At 45.6% G+C, this 19903-nt stretch overlaps 1 protein-coding gene across 2 annotated transcripts; it reads left to right on the forward strand.

Moving 5' to 3' along the window:
• Positions 1-574: 574 nt before the first annotated feature.
• Positions 575-19903, forward strand: LOC115012071 (tripartite motif-containing protein 16-like). Of its 2 annotated transcripts, none has more exons than XM_029437515.1 (2): positions 575-2248; positions 19752-19903. In XM_029437515.1, the coding sequence occupies exons 1-2, from the start codon at positions 633-635 to the stop codon at positions 19798-19800; spliced, it is 1665 nt and encodes a 554-aa protein (XP_029293375.1). In that variant the 5' UTR covers positions 575-632; the 3' UTR covers positions 19801-19903. The 2 variants fall into 2 exon arrangements, with proteins under 2 accessions (XP_029293375.1, XP_029293374.1); XM_029437514.1 differs by having other exon boundaries at positions 575-2244; positions 19748-19903.

The raw sequence follows: 19903 nt of genomic DNA on the forward strand, positions 1-19903 counted from the left end.
CTATTTATCAGCATAGCGTTGAATAAAGATGTCGATAAAAAAGCTCCACAACAAGTTAGTCAACTTTAAATAAATAATACATTTGTTTGATAACTTATAGATTATGAACTCTCAAATAGAATACATTAGATCAATTATAACTGTGTGGATGAAGACACAATGAATTCAGATACAAGCAGTAAATACTTACACGACATTTGACCCCTTAAAAATAAGAAAAATAAAATAGTTTGTTTCCCAGGTTAACATTTTGAATTGTAAGGATTCTTTAATCTAAAGTGTCTCTTTAAATATAAAAGCACAGTATCCCTAAAACTGACACTTTATGCTCTAAATGACTTCATTTCTTTAAGACAAGACACTACAGGTCAATAAAGTCAAACTAATGAACAGATATAACCCTGAAACTTCCCCAGCTGATGACATGAAGACAATCGTTGAGCTAATGTCCATACATTTAATTAAAATGTGTGTTTTACTTTGTTGACATGTTAGAGTCAAAGGTTCCCCCCCGCTCATACACTTCCTTGTTCCCTCCTCTTCCTGGAATGTGGAGGAGCTTGTATCACAACTCAAACTAGTTTCACTTCTCAGGAAGTGAGACTCACACAGTCGCTGGCAGTGAAGGAGAAATGGCGCAGAAAGGAGATCAGCTGGACCGGGAAACCTTGTCTTGTTCCATCTGTCTGGATCTACTGAAGGATCCGGTGACGACTCCCTGTGGACACAGCTACTGCAAGAACTGTATTAAAACCCACTGGGATGGAGAGGACGAGAAGAGAAGCCACAGCTGCCCTCAGTGCAGGCAGACCTTCACACCGAGGCCTGTCCTGGTGAAGAGCACCATGTTAGCAGCTTCAGTGGAGGAGCTGAAGAAGACTGGACTCCAAGCTGCTCCTGCTGATCACTGCAATGCTGGACCTGAAGATGTGGGATGTGATGTCTGCACTGGGAGAAAACGGAAAGCCTTCAAGTCCTGTCTGCAGTGTGTGGCCTCTTACTGTGAGAAACACCTCCAGAATCATTATGATGCGCCTCCATTAAAGAAACACAAGCTGATGGAGCCCTCCCAGAAGCTCCAGGAGAACATGTGCTCTCGTCACGATGAGGTGATGAAGATGTTCTGCCGTACTGATCAGCAGTGTATCTGTTATCTCTGCTCTGTGGACGAACATAAAGGCCACGACACAGTCTCAGCTGCAGCAGAACGGACTGAGAGGCAGAGAGAGCTCGAGGGGAGTCGACTAAACATCCAGCAGAGAATCCAGGACGGAGAGAAAGATGTGAAGCTGCTTCAGCAGGAGGTGGAGGCCGTCAATCGCTCTGCTGACAGAGCAGTGGAGGACAGTGAGAAGATGTTCACTCAGCTGATCCGTCTCATGCAGAAAAGAAGCTCTGATGTGAAGCAGCAGCTCAGATCGCAGCAGGAAAGTGAAGTGAGTCGAGTCAAAGAGCTTCAGGAGAAGATGGAGAAGGAGATCACTGAGCTGAAGAGGAAAGACGCTGATCTGAAGCAGCTCGCACACACAGAGGACCACAACCAGTTTCTACACTACTACCCCTCACTGTCCCCACTCAGTGAGTCTACACTCTCCTCCAGCATCAACATCCCTCTCAGATACTTTGAGGAAGTGACAGCGGCTGTGTCACAAGTCACAGATGAACTCCAGGACGTTCTGAGAGAGAAGTGGACAAACATCTCACAGACTGGGACTGAAGTGGATGTGTTACTGTCAGCAGAGCCCAAGACCAAAGTTGGATTCTTAAAGTACTCACGTGACATCACACTGGATTCAAACACACCAAACACACTGCTGTTATTATCTGAGGGGGACAGAAAAGCAACAGTAACGAGTCAACATCAGTCTTATTCTCGTCACACAGACAGATTCACTAAACGTCTTCAGGTGCTGAGTAGAGAGAGTCTGACTGGACGTAGTTACTGGGAGGTGGAGCGGAGCGGGAGAGTTCGTGTAGCAGTCGCATACAAGAACATCAGGAGAGCAGGGGGGCTTGAATGTGCATTTGGATACAATGATAAATCCTGGGCGTTATATTGTGACGATGACAGTTATACATTTTATTACAACAATGTCGAAACTCCCGTCTCAGGTCGTCCGTCCTCCAGACTCGGAGTGTACCTGGATCACAGAGCAGGTGTTCTGTCCTTCTACAGCGTCTCTGACACCATGACTCTCCTGCACAGAGTCCACCACACATTCTCTCAGCCGCTCTACGCTGGAGTTGGGTTTACTTATTCTTTATATTATTCTCCTGGAGACACTGCTGAGTTCTGTAAACTCAAGTAGACAGAAGTAAATCTCTGGTTCTCCTTCAGGGAGTCTTTTTCTCTCAGTGAGTAAACTAACCCCCCCGGACTAATTGACATGTTCTATGTTTCATATTATATTCCAGATGATCAGCTGTACAATGAACCTGAATAATAATCGTTTGTTCAGCTGTCAATCAAACATTGTGGGCGGTGCTTGATGTCATCAGTCGTTGTGTAATGTGGGACTTTGTTTGGGTGGAGCTGCTCCCTCTGTCTGTGGAGCCATGGAGGCTCTCAATGCTCATCATGTTGCTGTCTCTGCATCAACATGTCCACTCAATGTTTGATGAATATTTGTGTTGATGTATTTCTATCTTGTTTCTCTTCCACTGCATGTGTTCAGAGAGGAAGCAGCAGCTTTATCCTGGACACTTTGTTCTGTTAGAAAGACGTCTAGAAGCACATTGATGTGTTGTTGTTGTTATGAGGGCTTATAGAAGTGTACTTATCCTGATCATAATCCATCAGCAGAGGATTCATTCTTGTCTTTCACATGCTGACATTGTGCTCAAAGTGAACGTGTACATGAAGTAATTGAACTTTACTGATGTGAGAACAAAGTGCAGCTTCACATGATGAATAAACAAACATCAAGTCTTTTCTTCTTGTCTTCATTCCAGGGTATCAAACAAAGCTGACGGAGACAATGTGAAGCTGATCTGAGACAATAACTGAGCAAAGTAGCAGCACGTGGTGATCAAATGTTGTCTTATAGATCAGCTGTGAATATGAAACTACTGTATTACTGCAGATCAATATTATTACTTCAGTAATAAGGAGACATGTTTTGTATCTGTCGAGTGGGGAAATGAAAGAACGTACAAATGAAAGTCATGAAATGTGCAGTTTGAAGGATTTAAAGGACCTTTGTGTTGCTGTAGTTTCCCAGCATGCTCTCTGGTCTGTGTGTTGGTGTGCAGAAGGATCCAGGTGGAGCAAATGCATCAACACAGAGGGGTCAAGGTGCGTTCACTGACCTGCTTCAACAGTCGGAGCAGTGACTGTTGAACTGTCTGTCAGTCTGTATGTGTGTGTCTGGCTCCACCTGCTGCTTCTTATTTTAATGACTGACAATCTGCATCCAATAACTTCTGCACTCTTTTGAATATTGACCTCCACCTTCCAGATACTGCAGTACTTCTTCTGTGAAACACTTCGATACACTGCAGCAAGTATTCATGTGTTCAGTGAAGACGTGCTCCAATGAACTCCTGCATGAAGGTGAACAGACTCAAATAAATAGCTCACACATATCAGCTGACACTTCCCCACTTCATTACTCACATTAACACAATTATATCTTGTGTTAAAGGTGTTCTGACATGTGATGTTTAAATATGTAAATGAGGCATTATGTCATTAAATGTGTGTAATCTGCTACATGTCCAGATATAAAGTGAAGTCTGGATGAAGCAGGTTCAAAGTGTTTCATGTTGTTCACATATCAAAGGTTTGTACAGAGGGGATTCTGGATCTGTCTTTGTATCACTCCATAAATCACTAAATCCTGTCAACTCCTCCCTCGTCGTTCGGCGTGTGTCCTCCTCCCTCGTCGTTCATTTTCTGTGCGTCCTCTTCTGCGTGACTCCTCCTCGCTCGTCGTTCGACTTCCTCCCTGGTCGTTCCTTCTGCGTGCGTCATCCCTCGTCGTTCCTCCTCCTCCCTCGTCGTTCATTCTGCGTGCGTCCTCTTCTGTGTGACTCCTCGTTCCTCCTCGTTCCTCCTCGTTCCTCCTCGTTCCTCCTCGTTCATTCTGCGTGCGTCCTCTTCCCTCCTCGTTCCTCATCCCTCGTCATTCCTCTTCCTCCCTCGTCGTTCCTTCTGTGTGCAGCCTCCCTCATCATTCCTCTTACTCCCTCGTCGTTCCTTCTGCGTGCGTCCTCCCTCGTCGTTCCTCCTCCTCTATCGTCGTTCATTCTGCGTGCGTCCTCTTCTGCGTGACTCCTCCTCCGTCCTCGTTCCTCCTCCTCCCTCCTCAATCATTCTGTGTGCGTCCTCTTCCCTCGTTGTTCCTCATCCCTTGTCGTTCCTCCTCCCTCGTTGGTCAGTGTGCGTCCTCCTCCCTCCTCGTTCCTCATCCCTCGTCATTCCTCTTCCTCCCTAGTTGCTCCTTCTGCGTGCGTTCTCCTCCCTCGTTGTTCCTTATCCCTCGTCGTTCATTCTGCATGCGTCCTCTTCCCTCGTTGTTCCTCCTCCCTCGTCGTTCCTCCTCCCTCGTCGTTCCTCCTCCCTCGTCGTTCGGCGTGCGTCCTCCTCCCTCGTTGTTCCTTCTGCGTGCATCCTCCTCCCTCATCGTTCCTCCTCTACCCTCCTCGTTCATTTTGCATGCATTCCTCTTCCCTCGTCGTTCCTCATCCCTCGTTGTTCCTCCTCCCTCGTTGGTCAGTGTGCGTCCTCCTCCCTTCTCGTTCCTCATCCCTCGTCATACCTCTTCCTCCCTCGTCGTTCCTTCTGCGTGTGTCCTCCCTCGTCGTTCCTCCTCCTCCCTCGTTGTTCATTATGCGTGCGTCCTCTTCTGCATGACTCCTCCTCCCTCCTCGTTCCTCCATCCACGTTCATTCTGCGTGAGTCCTCTTCCCTCGTCGTTCCTCATCCCTCGTCGTTCCTCCTCCCTCGTTGTTCCTCATCCCTCGTCGTTCGCCGTGCGTCCCCCTCCCTCGTCGTTCGTTCTGCGTGCGTTCTCCTCCCTCGTCGTTCCTCCACCCTCGTCGTTCCGTCTGCGTACGTCCTCCACCCTCGTCATTTAACGCGCGTCCTCCTCCCTTGTCGTTCCTTCTGCGTGCGTCATCCCTCGTCGTTCCTCCTCCTCCCTCGTCGTTCATTCTGCGTGCGTCCTCTTCTGTGTGACTCCTCCTCCCTCCTCGTTCCTCCTCCTCCCTCCTCGTTCCTCCTCCTCCCTCCTCCTTCATTCTGCGTGCGTCCTCTTCTGTGTGACTCCTCGTTCCTCCTCGTTCCTCCTCCTCCCTCGTCGTTCATTCTGCGTGCGTCCTCTTCCCTCGTCGTTCCTCATCCCTCGTCGTTCCTTCTCCCTCGTCGTTCCTCCTCCCTCGTCGTTCAGTGTGCGTCCTCCTCCCTCGTCGTTCCTCATCCCTCGTCATTCGGCGTACGTCGTCTTGTCTCGTCGTTCCTTCTGCGTGCGTCATCCTCTCTCGTCGTTCGTCGTGCGTCCTCCTCCCTCGTCAATACTTCCTTGAGAGTCCTCCTCCCTCGTTGTTCGCCGTGCGTTCTCCTCCCTCGTCGTTCCGTCTGCATACGTCCTCCACCCTCGTCATTTAACGCGTGTCCTCCTCCCTCGTCGTTTCTCCTCCATCGTCGGTCAGCGTGCGTCATCCTCCCTCGTCGTTCCTCATCCCTCGTCGTTTGGCGTACCTCGTCCTCCTCCCTCGTCATTCCTTCTGCGTGCGTCCTCCTCCCTGTCGTTCGGCGTACGTCCTCTTCCCTCGTCGTTCCGTCTGCGTACGTCCTCCACCCTCGTCATTTAACACGCATCCTCCTCCCTCGTCGTTCGGATTGAATTTAGGAATCTGGATAGACTCCCAACATTCATGATGTCATCGTGGATTCTATTCCATTTGTCTATGTTCAGAATGGTGCCCACACACAAATACAAGCAGATTGGACACATTAAAGATGGCAGATAACATATTTCATGACCAGAACTAAGCAATAAACGTATTTAAACAGTGTGTGTGGCGTACAGAGTCTAATGTCGTTGTGGCTGGTGTTCAAAGTGTTTCATGGTTTACATGTAGAAACTAATTCTAGAAATTCTCAGAAAATGGAAAGAATATTTGAATGACTATTATAAAAAAGTCTTAAAAACGATGTACATGGCTGTAAGTCTTTGATTTTCCTCAGAGTGCAGTCGGACTATTATAAATGCCCTGTTTGAACAGATTCACTAAATCCATATCTTTTAAATCTTTTCACGCGTCTTTGGACTTGATTTAAACAATGTTTTATTACTTCAGACATGTAAAGCACTTTGTCAACTTTTAAATAACATGCTGTATATTAACAAAATGTATGATCGTCTTTAAACACTTGACAGAATTGTGTGTGTTTTCACAACTCTCTCTCTCAATAAAGCAGATAAGTATTTCCCGAAACTGACGTTTTGTTTTGTGCAATTATCAGATGACATAAAAAAGAGGGAGGCTGGACAGAGAAAGTCCTCAGAGAGGCAGAGATTTCAAAAGCACGAGAATGAAGCAGATTGCATATTTAACAGTTTGAGGCTTGGACTACACAGAAAGTAGGCAACTTAATATAGAATATAACATGTCTTATCCTTTAATGACACTGGTTCCACTCATTGCCACACAAACTCATATTTTTTAATTTAATTTATGTTTTTAATGCTGTGCTTTGATTTTGATATTCCACTAAAAGTTTATGTTTTGTGTCAGAACTGTGAAAATATAACAGGAAACATTTTTAGCTTTACATACAATATGAGCGCCGCTACGTTGGAATTTATCCCGGTGGATGAGAGGGTCGCCTCCCTACGCCTTCGGGTTATGGGGGGAAAACTCTGACTGTTGTTTGTGCCTATGCCCCAAACCGCAGTTCTGAGTATTCAGCCTTCTTGGAGACCCTGAATGGAGCCCTGCAGGGGGCTTCAGTAGGGGACTCCGTAGTCTTGCTGGGAGACTTCAACGCACACGTGGCAAACGATGGAGACACCTAGAGAGGCGTGATTGGGAGGAAGGGCCTCCCTGATCTAAACCCGAACGGTCGTTTGTTGTTGGACTTCTGTGCTAGTCATGGAATGACCATAACAAACACCATGTTCGAACATAAGGATGCTCATAAGTGCACATGGTACCAGAGCACCCTAGGCCAAAGGTCAATGATCGATTTCGTAATCATCTGATCTGAGGCCGCATGTTTTGGACACTCGGGTGAAGAGAGGGGCGGAGCTGTCGACTGATGGTGAGTTGGATCAAGGGGTGGGGGAAGACTCTGGACAGACCTGGTAAACCCAAACAGGTAGTGCGGGTGAACTGGGAACGTCTGGAGGAAGCCCCTATCCTGGGGATCTTTAACTCACACCTCCGGCGGAGCTTTTCAGCCATCCCTGTGGAGGTTGGGGGCATTGAACCTGAGTGGGCGATGTTCAAAACCTCTATTGCTGAAGCTGCGATGATGAGCTGTGGTCTCAAGGTCTTAGGTGCCTCAAGGGGCGGTAACCCTCGAACACCGTGGTGGACCCCGGTGGTCAGGGAAGCCGTCCGACTGAAGAAGGAGTCCTTCCGGCTTATGTTATCCGGGAGGACTCCGGAAACAGTTGCAAGGTATCGAAGGACTAGAAGGGCGGCAGCTTCTGCCATGTCAGAGGCAAAGCAGCGGGTGTGGGAGAAGTTCGGAGAAGCTATGGAGAAGGACTTTCGGTCGGCACCAAGGTGCTTCTGGAAAACCATCCGACACCTCAGGAGGGGGAAGCGAGGAACCATCCAAGCTGTGTACAGCAAGGGTGGGACCCTGCTGACTTCAACTGAGAAGGTTATCGGCCACTGGAAGGAGCACTTTGAGGAACTCCTGAAACCAACTAACACGCCCTCTATGGTTGAGGCAGAGCTGGAAGCTGATGGGGGATCATCGTCAATTTCCCTGATGGAAGTCACTGAGGTAGTCAAACAACTCCACAGTGGCAAAGCCGCAGGGGTTGATGAGCTCCGTCCAGAAATGCTGAAGGCTTTGGGTGTTGAGGGGCTGTCTTGGTTGACACGCCTCATCAACATTGTGTGGAAGTCTGGGACAGTGCCTAGGGGTTGGCAGACCGGGGTGGTGGTTCCCCTATTTAAAAAGGGGGACCAGAGAGTGTGTGCCAACTACAGGGGTATCACACTTCTCAGCCTCCCTGGTAAAGTCTACTCCAAGGTACTGGAAAGGAGGGTTCGGCCGGTAGTCGAACCTCTGATTGAAGAGGAACAATGCGGATTCCGTCCTGGTCGTGGAACAACAGACCAACTCTTTACTCTTGCAAGGATCCTGGAGGGGCCTGGGAGTACGCCCATCCGGTCTACATGTGTTTTGTGGATCTGGAGAAGGCGTATGACCGGGTCCCCCGGGTGATACTGTGGGAGGTGCTGCGGGAGTATAGGGTGAGGGGGTCACTTTTGAGGGCCATCCAATCCCTGTACGCCCAAAGCGAGAGTTGTGTCCGGATACTCGGCAGTAAGTCCGACTTGTTTCCTGTGAATGTTGGCCTCCGCCAGGGCTGCGCTTTATCACCAATCCTGTTCGTGATTTTCATGGATAGGATATCGAGGCGTAGTCGTGGAGGAGAGGGGTTGCAGTTCGGTGACCTGAGGATCTCATCGCTGCTCTTTGCAGATGATGTGGTCCTTATGGCATCATCGGTCTGTGACCTTCAACAGTCACTGGATCGGTTCGCAGCCGAGTGTACAGCGGTTGGGATGAGGATCAGCACCTCCAAATCTGAGGCCATGGCTCTCAGCAGGAAACCGGTGGATTGCCTACTCCGGGTAGGGAATGAACCATTACCCCAAGTGAAGGAGTTCAAGTACCTCGGGGTTTTTTCCGCGAGTGAGGGGACAATAGAGCGAGAGATTGGCCGGAGAATCGGAGCAGCGGGGGCGGTATTACAGTCACTTTACCGCACCATTGTGACGAAAAGAGAGCTGAGCCAGAAGGCAAAGCTCTCAATATACCGGTCGATCTTCGTTCCTACCCTCACCTATGGTCATGAAGGCTGGGTCATGACCGAAAGAACGAGATCACGGGTACAAGCGGCCAAAATGGGTTTTCTCAGACGGGTGACTGGCGTCTCCTTTAGAGATAGGGTGAGAAGCTCAGCCATCCGTGAGAGACTCGGAGTAGAGCCGCTGCTCCTTTATGTTGAAAGGAGACCCAAGACTCGGTGGAGAGATTATAGAACATTGTGCTGTATCGAAGAAGACTTGAAACTAGTGATTTGAGATAATAAACTTATGAGGGAAATCTTTAAAGGGTAATAAATCAATCAAGGAGGGTCATTTTCTCAGACTTCTATACAATCTGACTTATTTGTGCAACAGGTGGAGTTGCCCCCTGCTGGATATTAAGGAGAATGCAGGTTTAAGGCATTTCAGCATTTGCTTCATTTCTGAGAAGGGTCCGGCTGCGGCCTGATGCTCACGTGTTGAGATGTGGGAGAGTCTCACAACCCGTTAGCTGACGTGTTTGTCCCTCTCCTGTGTCTTCTGTAGGTGTCATTTGAGTTCACGTCTCTTCTGCACTCTCAGCTGTCCAGCGTGTTCTTTGACGAAGTGGTGAAACAGATGGTCAATGCCTTTGAGTCACGAGCGGCGACGCTTCACAGGAACCAGCAGGGGGCTCCATTGAGGAGGCGGTCGACATGAGGCCCCTTTAACCAAACCCTGCTCTCCCTGCTATCAACACACAGGAGGCTGGATCTTCTGTTTGCCCGCGTTCATATCTTAAACTTTAATTCACATTAAACATACTTCAAGCTATTTATTTATAAGCCACACACAAGATAATTTATTTTTACTTTCTTGTACATATGTATTTACTTTAGGGACAGGAATAAATTACATGGTGTCACATGATCATGTTTCTTTGTGAAACTGTGGGATAATTTACAACAAGTGACTCCTGCTCAGCGCTGAAACTTCTTGAAGTGTTCAGAGATATTTCTTGTTCAGCACTTTTTGTTGTTGGTGGAATTAAAATGCTCTTATTTTGGTAAACCTATGTCCAAGCATCATTTATTGCATTTGGGGTTTTTTATGTACTGTTTGAATTTTTGATAATTTTGAAATGGGCCCCAGTTACTCGGCCTGACACAAAGATTTCCAGTGTAGTGGATTATAATTATAGACGTTTACTCCTTGTCACATTTGGGTAAAAGTATGGGGGGGGGGTGCTTCCAGGAACAGATGTGTAGATGTGTATGCACAGCACCAAGTCTGTTATTATTATTTATGATTTATGATATATGCTTATATAGAGGAGGATGAGGAGAAGAGGGAAATAACAAATTAAATAAAAGCGAGATGGCAATAGTGACATTAAAAAACCTATTCTATTTGAATTAATTAATAAAACAAGTTAAAAGTAAAGAAAGTTACAATTGATGTTTGTTCCTACAGGTTGGCAGCAACAAGAAATACATTGCATTGTAGTATTGTTTAACCTCTGTGAAACCCAAGCATTGATTTTATTGATGTACATTTTTGTTATAAGTGTCTTTAGCAAACCTGTAGCCGAAAAAAAAGAAAAAGAAGCTCTGCACTAAAGACTTGTAATAATAGTAATAATAACAATAATAATAATAATAATACATTAGACTTGTATAGTGCCTTTCTTGTAACTCAAAGAGGGTTTTATCTAAAGCAGGGGTGTCACACATACGGAGGGCCAGAGGGTCCAATCCGGCCCGCGGGATGATTTTGCAAAGTGTAAACATTACAGAGAAGACATTAACTTCAAATGTTCAACACAAGTAACTGCTATTTCAAATGTGTCCACTGGGGGTCGCACACAACACTGCCAAGCAAGCAGACTGTTGATGCTGGAGCTGCCGGTGAAGAACTTCTGGAGCTGGCGGGTTCTGTCAACATTACACTCTGTGGCACCGTCATTACACAAAATGTCTTCGTCAAAAAGGAGAAACGTGGACACGGAGTGAAGAGTTTTCCAAGAAACATGGAGCATTTCCTATTTATTGACAGAGGTGAGTGGAAAGCTGTGTGCTCGGTGTGTTCACAGCAGGTTTCAGGGCTCACAGAATATAATATCAAAGCATACTGCAGTGTTTCGCTCGCCATTCACGGTCAAGGCTTCTGATCTGTCGACATCCAACTTGAAGTCATCAACTTGCAGTGTGATTCAGATCTGAAGGACACATTTGCCTCGGTGGGCTTGGACACCTTTTATCAGCATCTCTTGCCAGGGCACCCCACATTGAGAGCCCTCGCTGCAAAGGTTTTGTGCATGTTCGGGACGACCTACCTTTGTGAACAACTGTTCTCTGTAATGAGCATCAGTAAAACAGAGCTGCGCTCCAGGCCCACACACAAGCACTTAAATACATCCTGGCTGCTACTCAGGATTTGAGGCCTGATATTGATGCACTTGTGACTCTAAAAGATGCCAAGTTTCAGGAGCAAACAGTGAGTAAGTAACTTAATGTCAAATGCTGCTTCACATACTTTTGCACGTTATATATTTCTGTAAGAATATATTTCTGTGAAAATTAATACTTACTGTGGAAATATTTAAAGACATTGAACAGTGAAATATAATGTCAGTCAGCAGCTGCAGTACAAAGAGACACAACCTTTATGTATTTTCATGTATACATTATATACATTTACAAGGCAGGGGGAGAACTTAACCTTCTTCCTTCATAGTCCCACTTTAGTTTGTATGGTGTGTCAGGATTACTACACAGATGTGGAAATGAATGTCATTTTAAAATTATTTCTATATCTTGACGAGTTGTTTTGAACAAAAAGTAAAATGCTATTGTTAGTATTCAATTTGGAAGACGTAGAGGCTGCGGAGAATCAATCTAGCAAACTTCTTGTTCAACAAAGCATTTATTAATATGATAAGACAAGCATGGAAAATGTACCCAGCTGGGTGACCATCCTGTTTCACAGCCTGCTCTCTCCGCCTTCTACAGAATGGTCCCGCCTACTGGTTACATCCGTGTATAAATCATTTCCGGTCTTTGACGACTCTGTCAGGGGCGCTCTCATATTACGCATTATGATCACTCAAAATGAACGTATCTCAAAATTGAGCTACCGATAACCAGAGTTGGCTTCTCAGCTGGTGTGTCACTGAGTGGGGAGAATCTGTTAGAAACAGCAAGTGGTTGGTGGTGAACCGTGGGCTTCTGATAACACTTCTTTCGGACAGTCACCCAGTCTCCCGGCTGCTCGGGCCCCGCCGGGGGACAGCTAACAGGAGATACCACTGGTCGGCCCGCATCGGCTATAGGGGGCTTGCTAACAGCTACAGTTGCTGCTCTGCAGGGTTCTGTACTTGGACCGATTCTATTCACCTTATATATGCTTCCTTTGGGCAATATTATAAGGAACCACTCTATAAACTTTCATTGCTATGCGGATGATACCCAATTATATCTATCAATTAAACCAGATGAAACCAATCAATTGGCTAAACTTCAAGCCTTAAGGACATAACAACTTGGATGTCTAGCAACTTCTTGATGTTAAACACAGACAAAACTGAAGTTATTATACTTGGCCCTAAACGCCTCCGAAACGCATTTTCTAATGACATAGAAGCTCTGGATGGCATTAATTTGGCCTCCAGCACCACTGTAAGGAATCTTGGCGTCATCTTTGATCAGGATCTGTCGTTTAACTCCCACATAAAACAAATCTCAAGGACTGCCTTCTTTCATCTACGTAACATTGCAAAAATAAGACACATCCTGTCTCAAAATGATGTAGAAAAACTAGTCCATGCATTTGTTACTTCAAGGCTGGATTACTGCAACTCATTGTTATCAGGTTGTCCCAAAAAGTCGCTTAAGACTCTTCAGTTGATCCAAAATGCAGTGGCACGTGTATTGACAAGAACAATGAAACGGGATCATATTACTCCTGTATTAGCTGCTCTGCACTGGCTCCCGGTAAAATACAGAATAGAATTCAAAATACTTCTCCTGACTTACTAAGCAATTAATGGTCAGGCTCCAGCATATCTTAAAGATCTCATAGTACCTTATAAACCAACTAGAGCATTACGCTCCCAGACTGCAGGGTTACTTGTAGTTCCTAGAGTCTCTAAGAGTACAATGGGAGCCAGAGCCTTCAGCTATCAAGCTCCTCTCCAGTGGAACCAGCTTCAAGTTTGTGTTCGGGAGGCAGACACACTCTCCACATTTAAGAGTAGGCTAAAGACTTTCCTTTTTGATAAAGCTTATAGTTAGGGCTGGCTCAGGTTTGCCCTGGATCAGCCCCTAGTTATGCTGCTATAGGCTTAGACTGCCGGGGGACGTCTCCCTGCTCTCTTCCTTCTCTTCCTCTCTCCTCACCTCCCTCTCTCTTCTTCTCCCTCTCTATCTGTATGCATTTATGTAAATGTATGTTACTAACTCACCATCCGGGGTATCATCCCCGGAGTGTCTGTCTCTCATGTGGCAGGTTGCCACTGATAAAGTTTACGTCAGGATCATGAATTGTGACAGCGCCTGCTGCCCTGGTCCTGCTGGACACAGGGAAGCCTTATTGACATTTTCCTGGATTCATCCAAACTTTCTATTTCTTTTTTTTCCAACACAACATAATTTCTGTCAAATGTTGTATTTGTACTATGTTGTTTATCCTGTACACACGATATCTATTGCACCTCTGTCCGTCCTGGGAGAGGGATCCCTCCTCAGTTGCTCTCCCTGAGGTTTCTTCCATTTTTTCCCCTTTAATTTTGGGGTTTCTTTTAGGAAGTTTTTCCTTGTGCGATGACAGAGGACAGAGGGTCTAAAGACAGAGGGTCTAAAGACAGAGGATGTCGTAACCTGTACAGTCTGTAAAGCACACTGAGACAAATGTATAATTTGTGATATTGGGCTATACAAATAAATTTGATTTGATTTGATTTGATTAAAACACATATTTCAAGCTGCTACTCACAGAGTCACACATCTGTATTTAAACATCACAACAGGCATTGGCTGAACATCGCTGGATGTGTTTTGGGCCGATTGAGTCGTTAATTCAACCAGTTATGCAGCAGAAATGATCCACCAGCGCCTACACTGGTATTTCTGCTTATTGTGATGTCACTTCTTGGAGCATCTTCAAATGCTTCATATCTTTAAAATATGTACAAACTATGTTTATGAGCAGCTTCTGGCACCACTGCACGTCGTCACACAGATTTGCACCGACGAATCTCAACGTCATGAAGTCGTGACGAGCGTGCAACAAAGATGGCACCAAAGACAGAAGCCTGAGCTTTCTGCTGCATAAAGAATCAGAGCTCTGGCTATGATGGCTTTCATTTTAGATCCATTCAAACAGGATGAAGCAAACAACAATGTCCCGCAGCCGCCCGGGGAGGTCCACATTTAAAGGGTTAACAGCCTCCCAAGAACAATTGTATTGGACTACAAAAGCTAAGAGACATGTTGATCACCAGCTGATGGGAGGATGGTTCATACATGTTGGAACATTCTTACACATGGCCCAACCCTAGATCACAAGTGCTATATATAAACATTACTGAACACAAAGAATGATGTGAGCTCCACCCTGGTGAAACAGGTTTCATGCCACTCACACACTCCATCAGGTAGAGAGCCTCTTCGGGGAAGAGAACCTGCTTGCCGTTGGCAGAAAAGCCCATCGTCTGCCAAAACGTTCCCTAAAAACAACAAGACACAGTATAATGACATGCTAATGATAGAGGAGGACGTGCAGAAGGTATCAGCTTATCACAGAGTGTGTGTGTATGGTTTGTTTCACAGAGTGTGTGTACTCACAGCTGGAGACTGAAGCTCCACGATCTTCTCACTAGGAACCCATGTGGCCTTCACGAGGTTTCCTCAACAGTAAAATAAACACATATCTCCTGTCGGTGCAGAACAATCTGGACCTCAACACACACACACTTTACATTATTGTGGAGGATGGACTGAGTCCTTCGTTAACAGGACTTTTAGAATCAGATCTTCTTTATACCTGTACCTAAAACACATCTTTTTATTGTACACTTTCACTCTGAAGCTCCGATTAAAAAGAAACTAAATAGAGTCAAACACACACTGTTGTCAAATGTCATTACAAACATGTTCCTACCGTGTATAAAAGTTTGCTTTGACTTCCTCTTTGATTCCATTAATATACTTAATATCCATGTTTTCCAGTTCCCATTCTCCCTTTGTAACCATGGACAGCTCAGAGATGTTAGTAAGGAGTGCTTCACTGTGGACTGTCCCTAGTTGTATGGTGTACGCTGTGTGGAGAAAAGAATATTAAATAAATACATGAACATTTTGAACCTTTTGAACATATTGAAATCAGCACATAATTAATAAGATGTCTCATTTGCATATTTAAACAAAACATTTCAGAAAACATTCAGCAGACAGGTGGAGGTCAGCCGCTGACGTGCGTTTGCCATCACCAAACCATTGGGAGACAACCACGGAAAAATACATATTTGAGGAAGTATCTAAATGGGTGAATGAAATGAAACTGCCCCGGGACAAACTGACGGGACTGATGACAAACGGAGCCTGCGATGTGATGAAAAGAGCGGATTAGTGCAGGATGCGGGAGAAGATGCAGCGGGAGAACTGTGCAGGTGAGCTGACGGTGTATCACCGCATCATACACCAGGAAGCGCTGTGTTGTAAAGCTCTGGAGATTGAACATGTAATAAGCACCGTAACACAGACAGGAAACTTTATAAGAGTCAATGTAAGTCTTTTCCTGAGGAGATACATTCTGAACATGGCGGTGCGATGGCTCAGTCGAGGGAAAGTGCTGAATAGATTTTTCGAGTTGCGTGAGGAAATCTGGCCATTTTTGGAAGCAAAGGGAAACACACCACAGATCTCTGGGACGATGTGAGCTGGCCTGTTTGTGCGACATAACGAAGCAGCTCACTGTTAAACCTGCAGCTTCAGGGCCGTGTGATCACGGACATGTATGATGCAGTGAGAGCCGAGCTGCCTGTGGGAGACTCAGATGCAGAAGGAAACTTTGGTCACTACGTGTTTCCAAACACTGACAAACCATCTCCACCGCTGTGTTCCCAACTGCGCATGAACTGCTCAGCAATCCGTTTGAAGTTGACATGGAAACAGCACATGTGAACATCCAAATGGAGCTGATTGACCTCCAGTGTAACGACACACTCAAGGCAAAGTGTGACTCTGTGGGTGCTGCACAGTTTCCAAGCTTCACCCCCGAAACGATGCCTTCATTTTGGCCCTCTCTGTGATTGAGTTTGACACCCCTGGCTTTGTGCAGTTTCTCCTCAGCTGTTTCGCGAAGGGCAGGGCAGAGATATTTAATGTATGCACTATAAAGACACTCACCACTTTTAAAATGCCAAACAACACCATGTCCACCTGAACGAGGGTCGGCGTGGTCCAGTTCTTCACGGGTCGCATGATTTCCAGAACATCGTTTATTTCCGTCAGGTTCAAGTGCGTCAAAAGAGAAACGTATGAGCAGTCTGAAGTCTTACTGCTGGAAACACCTGCAGGGAAGGACACAAAGAAAAACTTTTAAAGACGAGGAAAATATCTTCTAACATTAGTAAATCTAAACTAAAGTTGACTTTAATAACTCACTAATTAAAGCTAGAAAAGCGAGAGTCCTCAGAGCTGACATGGCTGTTTGCATCATCCCAATGTGGACAAACGCTTTTAAACTGCCACGCGTGACGCATGAAGAGCAGAACAATACGGCTAAGAGACATGAATGATCGAATTACCTGCATTGTCAAAGCTACATATACGTCATGCGTGCACTTCTATTGTTGACCTGCAGCTGAAGAGAAAAGTCAACATATTAGTCCCATCAAGGGTTTCAGGGTGCACGCTGTTCTCAAACACTTGTGGTCAAGATGAAAGGAAAACAGGCGCGTGACTAAAACTTCATCCAGGTTGTTAATTAGAAAATATAAAGAAAGAAGTAAACAGCCATATCTGAGCTGCACATTTCAGTATGTTAAATAACCAGAGCCGGAACACATGTTCTTTATCGTGACTGCAGACAAAAGTAAATATAATCACAATTTATAAACTTTATCTGCAGGGGAAGATCGTGTGACGAGATAAAAAGCTGCAGAATTCACTTTTATTCTCTTTGCAAATGTTATATTTCTGCATCTAAGTTCACTCTTAATCTTGTGAATAGTGTGTTGACTGATGCATCTTAACTCGTAGAGGCCCGCTTTATTACTCTGACGATTCTTTTCTACATTAATCGTTTGTTCTATAAAACGTCCATCCCAGTTTCTCCTAATGTCTTGTTTTGTCCGTCCAAAACCCAAAGATATTCACTTTAATATGAAATACTAATTAAATCTTCATATTTGAGGATGAAAACATCATTTTCTGCCATTTCTGCATGAAATTTACTGAAATGGTTTCTCGATTATCACAATAGTTGCCAATTATTTCACTGTGGACTACTTGTTGCAGCTCTATTTATCAGCAGAGCGTCGAATAAAGATGTCGATAAAAAAGCTCCACAACAAGTTAGTCAACTTTAAATAAAGAATACATTTGTTTGATCACTTATAGATTATGAACTCTCAAATAGAATACATTAGATCAATTATAACTGTGTGGATGAAGACACAATGAATTCAGATACAAGCAGTAAATACTTACACGACATTTGACCCCTTAAAAATAAGAAAAATAAAATAGTTTGTTTCCCAGGTTAACATTTTGAATTGTAAGGATTCTTTAATGTAAAGTGTCTCTTTAAATATAAAAGCACAGTATCCCTAAAACTGACACTTTATGCTCTAAATGACTTCATTTCTTTAAGACAAGACACTACAGGTCAATAAAGTCAAACTAATGAACAGATATCACCCTGAAACTTCCCCAGCTGATGACATGAAGACAATCGTTGAGCTAATGTCCATACATTTAATTAAAATGTGTGTTTTACTTTGTTGACATGTTAGAGTCAAAGGTTCCCCCCCGCTCATACACTTCCTTGTTCCCTCCTCTTCCTGGAATGTGGAGGAGCTTGTATCACAACTCAAACTAGTTTCACTCCTCAGGAAGTGAGACTCACACAGTCGCTGGCAGTGAAGGAGAAATGGCGCAGAAAGGAGTTCAGCTGGACCGGGAAACCTTGTCTTGTTCCATCTGTCTGGATCTACTGAAGGATCCGGTGACGACTCCCTGTGGACACAGCTACTGCAAGAACTGTATTAAAACCCACTGGGATGGAGAGGACAAGAAGAGAAGCCACAGCTGCCCTCAGTGCAGGCAGGCCTTCATACCGAGGCCTGTCCTGGTGAAGAACACCATGTTAGCAGCTTCAGTGGAGGTGCTGAAGAAGACTGGACTCCGAGCTGCTCCTGCTGATCACTGCAATGTTGGACCTGAAGATGTGGGATGTGATGTCTGCACTGGGAGAAAACGGAAAGCCTTCAAGTCCTGTGTGCAGTGTGTGGCCTCTTACTGTGAGAAACACCTCCAGACTCATTATGATGCGCCTCCATTAAAGAAACACAAGCTGGTGGAGCCCTCCCAGAAGCTCCAGGAGAACATGTGCTCTCGTCACGATGAGGTGATGAATATGTTCTGCCGTACTGATCAGCAGTGTATCTGTTATCTCTGCTCTCTGGAGGAACATAAAGGCCACGACACAGTCTCAGCTGCAGCAGAAAGGACTGAGAGGCAGAGAGAGCTCGAGGGGAGTCGACTAAACATCCAGCAGAGAATCCAGGACGGAGAGAAAGATGTGAAGCTGCTTCAGCAGAAGGTGGAGGTCTTCAATCGCTCTGCTGACAGAGCAGTGGAGGACAGTGAGAAGATGTTCACTCAGCTGATCCGTCTCATGCAGAAAAGAAGCTCTGATGTGAAGCAGCAGCTCAGATCGCAGCAGGAAAGTGAAGTGAGTCGAGTCAAAGAGCTTCAGGAGAAGCTGGAGCAGGAGATCACTGAGCTGAAGAGGAAAGACGCTGATCTGAAGCAGCTCGCACACACAGAGGACCACACCCAGTTTCTACACAACTACCCCTCACTGTCCCCACTCAGTGAGTCTACACTCTCCTCCAGCATCAACATCCCTCTCAGATACTTTGAGGAAGTGACAGCGGCTGTGTCACAAGTCACAGATGAACTCCAGGACGTTCTGAGACAGAAGTGGACAAACATCTCACAGACTGGGACTGAAGTGGATGTTTCACTGTCAGCAGAGCCCAAGACCAGAGCTGGATTCTTAAAGCATTCACGTGACATCACACTGGATCCAAACACAGCACACACACAGCTGTTATTATCTGAGGGGGACAGAAAAGTGACATTCATGAGTCAACATCAGTCTTATTCTCGTCACAGAGACAGATTCACTGTATGTCCTCAGGTGCTGAGTAGAGAGAGTCTGACTGGACGTAGTTACTGGGAGGTGGAGCGGAGCGGGAGAGTTCGTGTAGCAGTCGCATACAAGAACATCAGCAGAGCAGGGGGGGGGCTTGAATGTGCATTTGGAGACAATGATAAATCCTGGGCGTTATATTGTGACAATAACAGTTATATATTTTGTTACAACAAAGTCCAAACTCCTGTCTCAGGTCGTCCGTCCTCCAGACTCGGAGTGTACCTGGATCACAGAGCAGGTGTTCTGTCCTTCTACAGCGTCTCTGACACCATGACTCTCCTGCACAGAGTCCACCACACATTCTCTCAGCCGCTCTACGCTGGAGTTTGTTTATATTCTTCTCCTGGATCCACTGCTGAGTTCTGTAAACTCAAGTAGACAGAAGTAAATCTCTGGTTCTCCTTCAGGGAGTCTTTTTCTCTCAGTGAGTAAACTAACCCCCCCGGACTAAGTGACATGTTCTATGTTTCATATTATATTC

This window comes from Cottoperca gobio, chromosome 8 (genome assembly GCF_900634415.1).
Source record: "Cottoperca gobio chromosome 8, fCotGob3.1, whole genome shotgun sequence".
Lineage (NCBI taxonomy): Eukaryota > Metazoa > Chordata > Actinopteri > Perciformes > Bovichtidae > Cottoperca > Cottoperca gobio.

Bases quoted from the DNA above. Each gene is read 5' to 3' on its own strand.
- LOC115012071 (XM_029437515.1), top strand. From the start codon at position 633: ATGGCGCAGAAAGGAGATCAGCTGGACCGGGAAACCTTGTCTTGTTCC. The intron at 2,249-19,751 runs GTTTACTTATTC...CGCTGGAGTTTG, and splicing joins CCGCTCTACGCTGGAGTTGG to TTTATATTCTTCTCCTGGAT.